The sequence below is a fragment of the Magallana gigas genome, chromosome 1 (genome assembly GCF_963853765.1).
Source record: "Magallana gigas chromosome 1, xbMagGiga1.1, whole genome shotgun sequence".
In the NCBI taxonomy this organism is placed as follows: Eukaryota; Metazoa; Mollusca; class Bivalvia; order Ostreida; family Ostreidae; genus Magallana; species Magallana gigas.
In genome coordinates, this window is record NC_088853.1 from 73,563,993 (window position 1) to 73,576,808 (window position 12,816).

The 12,816-nt window shown below is 36.9% G+C and overlaps 2 protein-coding genes and 1 long non-coding RNA gene across 3 annotated transcripts in view; 2 read left to right on the forward strand and 1 right to left on the reverse strand.

Moving 5' to 3' along the window:
• The window catches only part of LOC136272739 (uncharacterized), a 158,140-nt gene that overhangs the window by 41,146 nt on the left and 104,178 nt on the right, over positions 1–12,816 (forward strand). The window lies entirely within an intron of this gene.
• Positions 2,709–4,875, reverse strand: LOC136272712 (leucine-rich repeats and immunoglobulin-like domains protein 3). Its single transcript, XM_066075010.1, has 3 exons — positions 4,704–4,875; positions 4,446–4,502; positions 2,709–4,066 (listed from the first exon to the last, which is right to left on the reverse strand). Exons 1-3 carry the CDS (start codon positions 4,716–4,718, stop codon positions 2,729–2,731), a joined length of 1,410 nt encoding a protein of 469 aa, XP_065931082.1. The 5' UTR covers positions 4,719–4,875; the 3' UTR covers positions 2,709–2,728.
• The window catches only part of LOC105339828 (uncharacterized), a 103,343-nt gene continuing 97,091 nt past the window's right edge, over positions 6,565–12,816 (forward strand). Inside the window, exon 1 of the mRNA XM_066075083.1 lies at positions 6,565–6,769. The gene's annotated coding sequence lies outside the window, so the exon portion shown is untranslated. The remainder of the gene's footprint in view (positions 6,770–12,816) is intronic.

Consider the following 12,816-nt stretch of genomic DNA (forward strand, 5'->3'; position numbering starts at 1 on the left):
GTTGGCGTCTAGAAGAAAAAAAAAATAAGAAGAAATTTGAAAATTTTTCAGAATAATAGTAAGGTTTTCCGCTGAGAGCGGAAAACCTTAATAAATTATATGTTGACGGATTACGTTTTACGTTATAAGATCTAAACCATGTAGACCCTGACGAAAAAATCCGTAAAAATCACATTTTGCTACAGTTTTCTGCCTAGATATGTCAACAATGTTAGATATCATTTAAACATTAATTAATTGACGATTGATTAAATTCGAAATAGCTTCTGTCTCTAAATTTAAACCGGTTGTAGTAAAAGAAAAAGAAAAATTCGGGGGGGGGGGGGGTTAAACCAAGAAGATATAAGCATACCTGAGATCCTGGTTAATCAGAAACTTCGTTTTTCATTTTACTTTAACAGAATCGAGTTTCTCAACATTAATCATTTCTATCTCTCATAGAATGCATATATTACCGTTCTAATTGCTTAGTATTGCCATTGTCTACAACTGCGATGTAGAGCAAAATCAATACCGGGTATCAAAAACGCTTTGTAAAAGTCGAACCAATATTGTTAAATCCGTATCATGACGTAGTGCGATACTCGGACTACTTTAAGGCTGACAATAAACTCCGTTCAGACAAAAAGTACGGGAAATGTGCATTATGACATCACAGTATATTACAAACCTCGAAAGTACTTATTAATCTATTTATAAGTAAAATTAACTTATATTAAGTTAAATCATTGAAGGCTATCGAGCAGTTTTATAGCGAAGAAAAATAAATGCCATACATTAACGGAAAAGTATAAATAAATATTTTGTTTAAAATTATTATTAGTAGAATGCTACCTATATAGTCTTATTTTCATTTTGTTAAAAGTATGCATCGTATAAAGAAGCCACCTCGGTTTTGTATAAAATATCGTATATCTAAAATCTGAGTACCTAAATAAATTACTTAATTGCAAGGGCATACACTTACCTGATCCCGACAAACTTTTACATGTGAATTTGAAATATGCTATGTAACTAAAAAACTTCTACGATCCTTGTAAAATCTTACAAATTAATTATTTTTTAATGAAATTAACCCTGTGACCTTCAAAATTATTCAACGTATGCATTATAAATTACGGTTTCTACTAACAAATATTCTTATCTTAAAAAGTTCGCACCGTTTTTCAAAATCTACGATATAACATCAAGTTATTTCATAATTCAGTTGTGAATTTTGACATGATTATGCCCTTGCAATATTGAATTTTTTAAATGACCTCAAAACCACAAATACATCTGCTTGTACCATGCGACTGCCATATCACGTGACCACTATGAACATAAAATATTGTACTGTTATATATATATTTTAGAAATATATTGCATTTGAGTGACTGTTATTGATTTTAAAAAGGACATGCCAGTTTAACTAAAGTATACGTGTTTTCATCACAAAAATTTGCCCATATTTTTATTGACCGCCTTAACTGTACTGCGTACATGTACAGCCGTCAGGGACTGAGCTGAAGAACATGAACAATACTCTCATACGTACGATGTAGACAATTTACGTGCGGTGTTTTTTTTACTTCCGTGAAAATTTACGGGTTTAATTTTTACGGATTTATAAAACTCGTAAAAAATACCCGTTATACGGTAACCCACATGAATCATCAAAGAAAGCATTTCATCGTTTATATATTTACATCTGTCCTCCAACAAATAAATAAATTGTACAAAGTAACTTTAGTGTAATCAACTAAACTACGTTAGTACGTTACATGTATTCAAAGCAGCCAAATCGCCTCCTATATGGGAATTTGAGTCTGACATCATCATGATCATTAGTCTGCCTTAGGTTTCGACCAATTGATAAAAGGTGCGTGTATATTTCACTAATTCAAACAGCACTTTTACTCTTTCAAGTACAGATTTAAAAAAAAAATCAAGGACAAAATTTAAAAAAAGATTTATTTGGGTATCTTATCCGGAACTGTCGCTTGATGCCTATACAATGTATATGGAGGTCTTCAATTACACACACCGGTAAAAATATATAGATATCGAACCGATAAAAAAACAATCTTAAAAAAATCGGACATATATTACAGGTTTATTATACATATATTACATGGCTTCGAGGGTGACATACCAGAATATTTGCCCCGAGGTGACAGGAAAGCCCTGGAGTCTTATGTCGCCCGATGACGAAGGCAGAGGGCGACATAACACTCCAGTGCTTTCCTAGCTGTCACCGAGGGACAACTATTCTGGTTTTGTCGCCCGAGAAGACGTGTAATATATGTTTTATAACATTTTTTAGAACAAACATCTTTTTAAGAATATATTTACCTCTTTAACATATGTATCTTAATTATTTGTGCATCTTCATACCTTACAAATGTTCTCGTAAAATGTCGATCGATGCTTTCAAAAAGAATATTATAAGATATAATTAATTAAAGTACGTTTCTCTAAACAGCAGACACTGTCATGACATTTTTATTTTCGAGGAACTGTTTACGTTTGCCTAGCTAAATTTCGAACCCGACGTAATTAATATGCAGAGGGTAATATAATAGTTTCGGAGAGCAATATAACCATATCTCGGGAAAGATAACTTTTTCCGGGAGGGCAATATAACTTTTTCCGGTGTGATTCAGCAATTTGCAGGACACAGTAATAAAATTATCTCATTTGTGATATAACGAGAAAAACATATTAAAAAATGTTATATAGGCTTTTATTAACACACACTTAATGAGCTTGCAATGAAATCGTTTATAGTCTGAGAAGAAGAAGCACAGGTTCCTTGAACGTCTAACGGCAGAACAGACCTCAGGGACTTCAATGAACAGTCACACTCAATGGGACTTCCAGTCACGTTTAGATACGAGATTTTGGCGAGACTTGAAAACGCTTCCGGTATTGTCCTTAGGTTGGTCCCTCCGAGTTCTACTCGGTTCAAGATATGAGCGTCTTTGAGGGCGGATTTTGAGACGTACTCTATCGGGTTATTGTTCAGGTCCAACAATTCTAAAAACCTCAGTCCGGCCATGTCACATTTTTCAATGGTTGATATATCATTGTGAGAGAGGTATAACTGCCTCAGGCCTGAGAGTTTTGTTATTTCACCGGGAATGCGCTTGAGTCGGTTTCCAGCCATGTAAAGCCTTTCCACCATTGTGCTATGGGGCAGCATGTCTGCATCAATGTAATGGATGTCATTGTCAATGAGCTGCAGTCGTTTAACGGACGGGAAAACGTCGAACACGTTCGGGAATGTGACCAGGTCGTTGTCACTTAAATCTACGAAAGACACGTAGTTCAAAGCGTATCCGGAACACGGCACTAGAAGTTGTTTGGTTTGGTTCAGGTTTTTGTTCCCATTGAAATAAAATAACTGCATGTCCTTCATAAGACATATTGCATCCGGAACTTGTTCGAGTTTGGAGTTTGATATTGTAAGGGAAGTTAAGCTATCGACGCTTTTCAGAGCGTTACTATCGATGTTTTTAAACGGGATTTGATCTAAGGTGAGGTGAACTACTCTCGTCAAGTTCTGTAACTTGGTTGGCCAAGACCGAAATTTACTTAAGCTGACACTGAAGACGCTTAGTGAAGGACCAACAATTGACAGCACGTCAATGTTTGTTAAGGGGTTGTTCTGTACATAAAGGGACGACAACCCGCCTATTTTTTCCAAAGCGGATGGAATGGTTTGTAAATTGTTGTTGTTTAAGTAGATGTCAACGCTCACGTTCGTCGGAAGTCCTTTGAAAGCGTCGACGTCGACGCTGTTAATTCGATTATTGTCCAATCGGATGAGAATGCGTCTAGATGACGCAGAAAATAGCGTCACGAATGCGTTTGCCGGGACGCTTGTGATGAAGTTAAAGTTTAGACCGATGTAATCAGCCTGTTTGTGATATGACGAAAAATCGGAAACTGCAGTCAGGTATCTGTAGCTGCAGTCGATACGGTTGATTGAACACGTGCATTTGTTGTCAAAGGAGCACGCGTCTCCCGCAATAAGAAATCCCTCCGCCAACTGTGAACAGGCAATAAGTAAAACAAGAGCTGTCTAAAAGAAAAAAAAATAGGACCCAATTAGATTTTTTTTCAGCACTAATCAAATTCAAAATACTTGCCGCATGTCTTGTTAATAGAAAAAAAACCCCAGATGAAACAGTAACAATTTATGCAAGAACATTAATCATGTTCAATAATTTAACAAACACTTTGTCCTGTTACACGCATGGTTTCTCAGTTTTATGCTAAGGTAAATTTGAATGATTTCACAAATGAGCATTTTTTTGACTGTTTTTGTTATTTTCAAATGCCTTGTTGATCGCTCTTCTTTCTCTATATCACAAAACTCAGACACAAGAAGGTTAAATGATTAACCACGACAAAATAACTGATGGATCACTAAACGCATTACATGTATTCATTTTACATACCTTAAAGTATGGTGTCATCGTGAGTCTCGCAAAATCCATCGACACCTCATCCGTTACCTTTGAAATTCGGAATAAAAGTAAAAAGAGTAAAATAACAGTTTAATTATAATTGATTTAAAGACAGAATAAAAAAAAGATACCGGTATATGTCAAAATATTTGTATTTAAAATATTATTATGCTGTAGCTCTTACTTATTAAAATATTGATTTATCTCCTTCTTTTCAAGCTTTTGGAAATATGAAAATATATCACAAACTCTTGAAACAGGCATAGGTTTTAAACATGGTCGGTGCACTACTTTTCCGTTCTGTATCGTAATCAGGTTATCTTATCACTGTCTGGGTCCCCTCGTCACTAAACTCCCTGTCATGATCTGTAGTTCAATGCGTTTCATTTTCACCACTATATGTCTTTGTACTTCCATGAGCGGTGTTTGCAATGCACTGTATTAACCTCTAATGATAAAACGCCGCCTAATGATACAAATATCATTAAGTGCACTGGCGTCGGAAGCAAATTGAAAGTGGGGGGGGGGGGGGCTAGACTAATCCTCAGAGAAAAAGTGTGGGGGGGGGGGGGGGGCTGAACCCTCTATCATGCTATGTTTCTAATGGTTAGGTCTAACTTTGCAAAAAAAGCCCCCCCCCCCCCCCCCGGTTCCGACGCCTATGAAGCGTTGCAATTGCATCCCCTAATGCTTTAAATTCTTGCATTAACAGTTGACAATATCAACCACTAATGATAAATCGCCGCCTAATGATACATTTTTATCATTAGGCGTCGCGAATGCAAAGCAGACCTAACGCTTAATGACACAAGCAAACAGCTACAAGGTCAACCCCTAACGATACACACAGTTTCATCATTAAGCGTTGCAATTGCACTCTTAATGATATAATAATACTGATCTGCAATGGACGTGCGACTTGTTGTGAATGTCCTTAATGTCTCTTGGGGTTATAATAAAATATAAGTAAACGTTATAAACACATATAAAACTCAATGAAAATCGTATTATTTTTTATCATTTATAGAACTCCTCCCCACCTAATAAAAATGCACTATGATGGTACTGTACATGACTACATCTACGTGTATATGCGTCCTCTTTTGACCAAAACTTAAATCTTTAGTAAAGAGATATTGAACATAACATTCTTTTAAGACAATTACAATGATACATGAATGTCATTAAATGCGTTAGTCTGATTGAAACATTAATATTGAAAAATATTTGCACAGTAATTCCTTAAAACAATAATCTAAATAGTAGAACATCTTTAAGTAGAGATAGGTTAAAGAAGTTTTTTTTATTTATTTATTGGCGCACGATCACTTTACAACACTTTGCGATCGGGATTCGCACGAGCTCTCTTATACATTGCACGATCAGGTCTCGCATTCGTTGCATGCGTTTTAGTGCACGCATCAAGTCTCCTGAAAATAGTGGACATGCACACTACATGTATTTAGACGCGACCGAATGTGATCCAGTAAATGAATTGAAATAAAACTGAGTAAAATGTTATATAAATACTAAACCAAAGCTTCAAGTTTTTATAAGAACTACTTATATGCAAGCGGAATGTGTGCGCACGTGGAAGCATTGCCGGATGCCTCATATGGACACAACAGAGATCGGCCGAAGCCGATCACAAAAAAAAACCCTTCACACTATGTACGTTGCACCATGGGTTTTCTTCATACTAGGCCTACACCGTTGAAATAATGTAGAGAAATTCCCTGAATGTCCAAAAAGTTGATAATTTAAAAGAATCGCAAGTTAAACAATTTCTTTCTCAGAAGGAGTATGATTTAACTTAATTTTGACAATTTAGGGGGTGCCTCGGTTGCGCCCCTCCCCTTGAATCCGCCACTGATACTTACAATACTTTGAATCCTATATAGAATTTTCTGCATAACAAAACACCCCCACCCCCCACAAAACACCCCCCCCACCAAAAAAAAACCCCAGAAAGAATGGTTTTTTAAAAAATGCGCAGCTTTCAGTACTTTGATTTTTGCATGCTGTACAAACTTTTTTTAAAAAAATAGGTTTTAATAAGTAGGAAGGTATAGAACTAAATAGAAAAATTAAAAAAATGCAACTGAGACTTTATTCAATTACAGTGATTTGATTCTAGAATATACGCGGAATATAATTCAAAATCATTAATTAAATTACACGAGCGGTTTTTAGGGTTTTCTGGTGTTACGCGTTATTAGCCATTACCGCATTCTTTTTTGGAGTCACGTGATTTAGCCAAATCGTCGCTGTTCGTCTGTTCATCATGATCGTTGATTTAAGCCTAGAATGTTATTGTAAGTTTTTCTCTTTGTTTATATTGCACTTATATACTTATCAAGTTATCATTATACCTCTGTTTCACTGATTGTCTCGTGATGTTTGGCTCAAAAAGCCATTTTTGTGGAGTTTCCGGTAGGCCTAGAACACACAGTTGTCTCTATAACGCTAACGTTAACAAAGCTGGTATTCCCCAAATGACGGAAACTACTGATATAACATTTGATTATTACGCGAGAATCTACCGACATGACCCTTTATGTTTATCCAAATTTGTTTTACACAACAAATTATATTTAATCATATCCACTTTCGGTTTAATCACTTCTTTAAGAACGATAACTCTTCCAACAGTTTCATAAGGAGCGCATTTCAATTACAGCGTATTCAAAAAAAGTAGCAACTATTAGAAAGCTACGCTTGAGTAATTGAAATTATTGTGATTAACGTGCTACGTCACAATACAGTTTTTCTACAATACAGTGAGGTTTCTAATTCCCTGTCATGTCAGACAGTTTTGTTGAATGATTATTTGCAGAATTGTTTAATATTTATTTTATATGTCACCAGGTTAACAAGTCACTGGCGTCGGAAACAAATTGAAAGTGGGGGGGGGGGGGGGGCCTCAGATCTAATCCTCAGAAATATTGAGAGAAAAAAACCTAATAACAAAATCATGAAAATCCTGTGAGGATGAGGGTGGGGGGGGGGGGGGGGGAGTAAACCTATACTAGTATGCTAGTATGCCTATGACTCCAACTTCTCAATCTTTCAAACGTACATTAATGACCAATTATATTTCTTACGAAAAAAAGTCGGGAGGCTGAACCCTTTATTCTGCTATATGCCTAATGGTTAGGTCTAACTTTGCAAAAAAAAGTGGGGGGGCTAAGCCCCCCCCCCCCCAGCCCCCCCGGTTCTGACGCCTATGCAAGTGTTTGACCGTCAGTCAATATATCGGGTCTCAATAGCTCAGTGGTTAACACGCTGGCACGGTACGCCAGAGGCTATGGGTTCGAGTTCTGGTCGAGACTTGACTTTTTACCACCTGTAACACAGAGTTGGCAAAATAGCCTATAAATTCATCAGACAGTGTGTCCTGTAAATTTTCGAGATTTGCATAACAGTAACCTTTGTAAAAAAATAATTTTGAAAAATTGAATATCAGGGGTACTGTGAATAATATTAGCTATAAACATTCTTCCACACCATGAGCACTGCCATATTGGCCGCCATTTTGTTTGACAAAGTTAACTCAATTGTGAAACGGTTGTCGTTCATCGGTGACTTTGTTTAATACCATTTTAAAATGCCTCTGAACTTGAAACTTTTCACTTGTTTGATTGATAAATGGAATAAACACACAAGCATCACAAACATACATTTATATTACTCAAGTAAATTTTATTTTGTCACCTTTTCTAGTAAAATAAAATTACCGGAAACTATGTCCTGTGGAGTTTAAATTTTACCTGACATACATAAAAACAACATTACTAGGGATCGCTGGCAACCCAGTGCATTTTGCCAACTCTGGTAAGAATTTACTTTATACTCTCTCTCTCTCTGAGCTATATTAAGGTACCTCACTACACTGAAACTTATACTTTTTAAGACACTACGTCACAAGATGGCGACTTAAATGTTTTGTTAAATTGTTTTTATCAATCGCTTGTGTTGACTATCGCCATAGCTCAGTGGTTCAAGTAGCGGGCTGTTGAACTGCAGATCATGAGTTAACTTTTACTGAATTAAAATTTTTTGAATTATATACTTCTTATCCACCATGATATCCATCATAATCAAGTAATTTTCTAATGATTTGAGAAACTATTAAATGGTGTAGTGAGCCACCTTAAACAGTCATTTTTTGGGGGAAAAAGGTAACGTATACTCTCTCTCTCTCTCTCTCTCTCTCTCTCTCTCTCTTTATATATATATATATATATTAAACAGTCATTTTTTGGGAACAAAGGTACATGTATTTCAACAAGGCCTGGCTTTCCCACTTTTGAATCTTTTTCTCCATTTCCGGGTCATGTGACTTCAAGGTCTCTGTAATGTCAGGGAATCATTTTGGAACACAATTTTTATTCATTTGTAGCATAGCGGCAGGTCAGACTATCTGTAGCTCCCGGTCTGAAAAATTCAGATGGATGACCTAGGAGCTACAGTGCCACCCTTGGAAAAAATTGTATATTTATTGCAATAAATTATTCTTCATGCAATTTACTACTGATATCGTCCCCCTTCTTGGATAGTCTTTTAAACACAATCACCAGCCCTGTAAATTGAAGTAGTGCAGTTTGTTTGCATGTAAAAATGGCAACTAGCGATCTCAATGTTTAAACATACTTTTGATTTCGAGGTTGGTAGAGTGTTTCGGAGAAAGTCTGTGGCAAGGAAAGTGACATATAAAAACGGTAAATTAGTCCAAAACTAGTGCACGTTTATCTGCGCAATAAATATGCAATTTTTTCAATGAGTGGCACTGTAGCTCCAAGGTTGTTCATCCAATTTTTTTCAGATCTGGAGCTTCAGACCTGTAGCTATTTGCAGCATTGAAAAAATATTGCCCCCAGATAAACACGATCAAAAAATTCAAAATACTGATACACAAGAAACAGGGACCTATTTCTTGACGTAAATAAGAGTATATGAGTATAGTCTACTAATGCATTTTTCATAGGCGGTAATGTTAACATGCTGGTTCATAGCTCCGGCCCTAATTTTCGTTCACCAACGAGGGACCTCTTGAATGAAAGCTCGTCCAATTATCTCTCTAAGTACTGTTAAAATTTTGTGGTGTGAAGTCAGATTCGTTTTCCAGCAAAATGCCTCTGTATTGAAAAACTCTGAAAATGAAAGTTAAAGTTGGGAATTTAACAGTTCTGAAAAGGGTGTACATCAAACAATTTCAATTTTCTCCTTCAAATGATAATTCAATTTTGACACTTGCTTTTAAAATTGCAAATCCTCTTTATCTGACATATGTCAAGCATTCTGATATACACTCTGCAAGTATAGGAACTAATTTGCTTAAAGGCACTACTTTGTTGTCCTACCGATTCAAAAAATAGTTAGAGGGATATACTCACAGGGCTCTACATTAACTTTTTTTCCTACTTGTCCATTCGGACAAGTGACCAAAACATTTACTTGTCCGAACTTCAACTTCACTTGTCCGAAAAATTTTCAATATGAAAGATCAAATATTGTCAACTTGAAAACTACAGTACTCTATTACTAAAATAAAATCATTTATTGATTACTCTAGCTATAATTAATAACCTGACTTTTTAAATGGAAACTGAAAGTGTCTTTCCTATATGTACATGTATTTGTTCCATATACTGTTACATTAAACATGATTTGTCAGCTGTAGCTTTGTCATGGCAAATTACAAGACATTTTAAATTTAGCATCAGGTTTAAAAATACATGTAACTGTTATATTGATTTCTCAGCTGTTTTTTAAACTAAACATGGAAAGTCATCATATTCTATCAATGATGAATGAAACCTAAAATAAGTTACATTTCTTTCCATAATCCTTTATCTTTGCTACCTTTTTAGCTCACCTGAGCTGAAAGCTCAAGTGAGCTATTCTGATCACATTTTGTCTGTCGTCCGTCTGTCCGTCCGTCTGTCCGTCCGTCTGTCCGTAAACTTTTCACATTTTCAACATCTTCTCAAGAACTACTAGGCCAATTTCAACCAAACTTGGCACAAATCATCCTTAGGCAAAGGGGATTCAAAGTTGTGAACATTAAGGGTCACACCCGTTTTCAAGGGGAGATAATTAGAAATTAATGAAAAATTTCGAGAAATTTTCAAAAATCTTCTTCTCAAGAACCAGAAAGCCAGGAAAGCTGAAACTTGTGTGGAAGCATCCTCAGGTAGTGTAGATTCAAAGTTGTGAAAACCATGACCCCCAGGGGTAGGGTGGGGCCACAATGGGGGGGTCGAAGTTTTACATAGGAATATATAGAGTAAATCTTTAAAAATCTTCTTCTCAGAAACTAATCGGCCAGGAAAGCTGAAACTTGTGTGGAAGCAACCTCAGGTAGTATAGATTCAAAGTTGTGAAAATCATGACCCCCGGGGGTTAGGGTGGGGCCACAATGGGGGGTCGAAGTTTTACATAGGAATATATAGAGTAAATCTTTAATAATCTTCTGCTCAGAAACTAAACAGCCAGGAAAGCTGAAACTTGTGTGGAAGCATCCTCAGGTAGTGTAGATTCAAAGTTGTGAAAACCATGACCCCCAGGGGTAGGGTGGGGCCACAATGGGGGGTCGAAGTTTTACATAGGAATATATAGAGTAAATCTTTAAAAATCTTCTCCTCAGAAACTAATCAGCCAGGAAAGCTGAAACTTGTGTGGAAGCATCCTCAGGTAGTGTAGATTCAAAGTTGTGAAAATCATGGCCCCTGGGGTTAGGTTGGGGCCACAATGGAGTGTCGAAGTTTTACATAGGAATATATAGAGTAAATCTTTAAAAATCTTCTTCTCAGTAACTAATCAGCCAGGAAAGCTGAAACTTGTGTGGAAGCATCCTCAGGTAGTGTAGATTCAAAGTTGTGAAAACCATGACCCCCGGGGGTTAGGGTGGGGCCACAATGGGGGGGTCGAAGTTTTACATAGGAATATATAGAGTAAATCTTTAAAAATCTTCTTCTCAGAAACTAATCAGCCAGGAAAGCTGAAACTTGTGTGGAAGCATCCTCAGGTAGTATAGATTCAAAGTTGTGAAAATCATGACCCCCTGGGGTTAGGGTGGGGCCACAATGGGGGGTCGAAGTTTTACATAGGAATATATAGAGTAAATCTTTAAAAATCTTCTCAGAAACTAATCAGCCAGGAAAGCTGAAACTTGTGTGGAAGCAACCTCAGGTAGTATAGATTCAAAGTTGTGAAAACCATGACCCCCAGGGGTAGGGTGGGGCCACAATGGGGGGGTCGAAGTTTTACATAGGAATATATAGAGTAAATCTTTAAAAATCTTCTTCTCAGAAACTAATCAGCCAGGAAAGCTGAAACTTGTGTGGAAGCAACCTCAGGTAGTATAGATTCAAAGTTGTGAAAATCATAACCTCCGGGGGTTAGGGTGGGGCCACAATGGGGGGTCGAAGTTTTACATAGGAATATATAGAGTAAATCTTTAATAATCTTCTTCTCAGAAACTAAACAGCCAGGAAAGCTGAAACTTGTGTGGAAGCATCCTCAGGTAGTGTAGATTCAAAGTTGTGAAAACCATGACCCCCAGGGGTAGGGTGGGGCCACAATGGGGGGTCGAAGTTTTACATAGGAATATATAGAGTAAATCTTTAAAAATCTTCTCCTCAGAAACTAATCAGCCAGGAAAGCTGAAACTTGTGTGGAAGCATCCTCAGGTAGTGTATTTTCAAAGTTGTGAAAATCATGGCCCCTGGGGTTAGGTTGGGGCCACAATGGAGTGTCGAAGTTTTACATAGGAATATATAGAGTAAATCTTTAAAAATCTTCTTCTCAGTAACTAATCAGCCAGGAAAGCTGAAACTTGTGTGGAAGCATCCTCAGGTAGTGTAGATTCAAAGTTGTGAAAACCATGACCCCCAGGGGTAGGGTGGGGCCACAATGGGGGGGTCGAAGTTTTACATAGGAATATATAGAGTAAATCTTTAAAAATCTTCTTCTCAGAAACTAATCAGCCAGGAAAGCTGAAACTTGTGTGGAAGCAACCTCAGGTAGTATAGATTCAAAGTTGTGAAAATCATAACCCCCGGGGGTTAGGGTGGGGCCACAATGGGGGGTCGAAGTTTTACATAGGAATATATAGAGTAAATCTTTAATAATCTTCTTCTCAGAAACTAAACAGCCAGGAAAGCTGAAACTTGTGTGGAAGCATCCTCAGGTAGTGTAGATTCAAAGTTGTGAAAACCATGACCCCCAGGGGTAGGGTGGGGCCACAATGGGGGGTCGAAGTTTTACATAGGAATATATAGAGTAAATCTTTAAAAATCTTCTTCTCAGTAACTAATCAGCCAGGAAAGCTGAAACTTGTGTGGAAGCATCCTCAGGT

Excerpts from the sequence above, each read along its gene's own strand:
- LOC136272712 (XM_066075010.1), bottom strand. Across the intron at positions 4,067-4,445 it reads CGATGACACCATACTTTAAG|ACAGCTCTTGTTTTACTTAT; the intron begins GTATGTAAAATG and ends TTTTTCTTTTAG.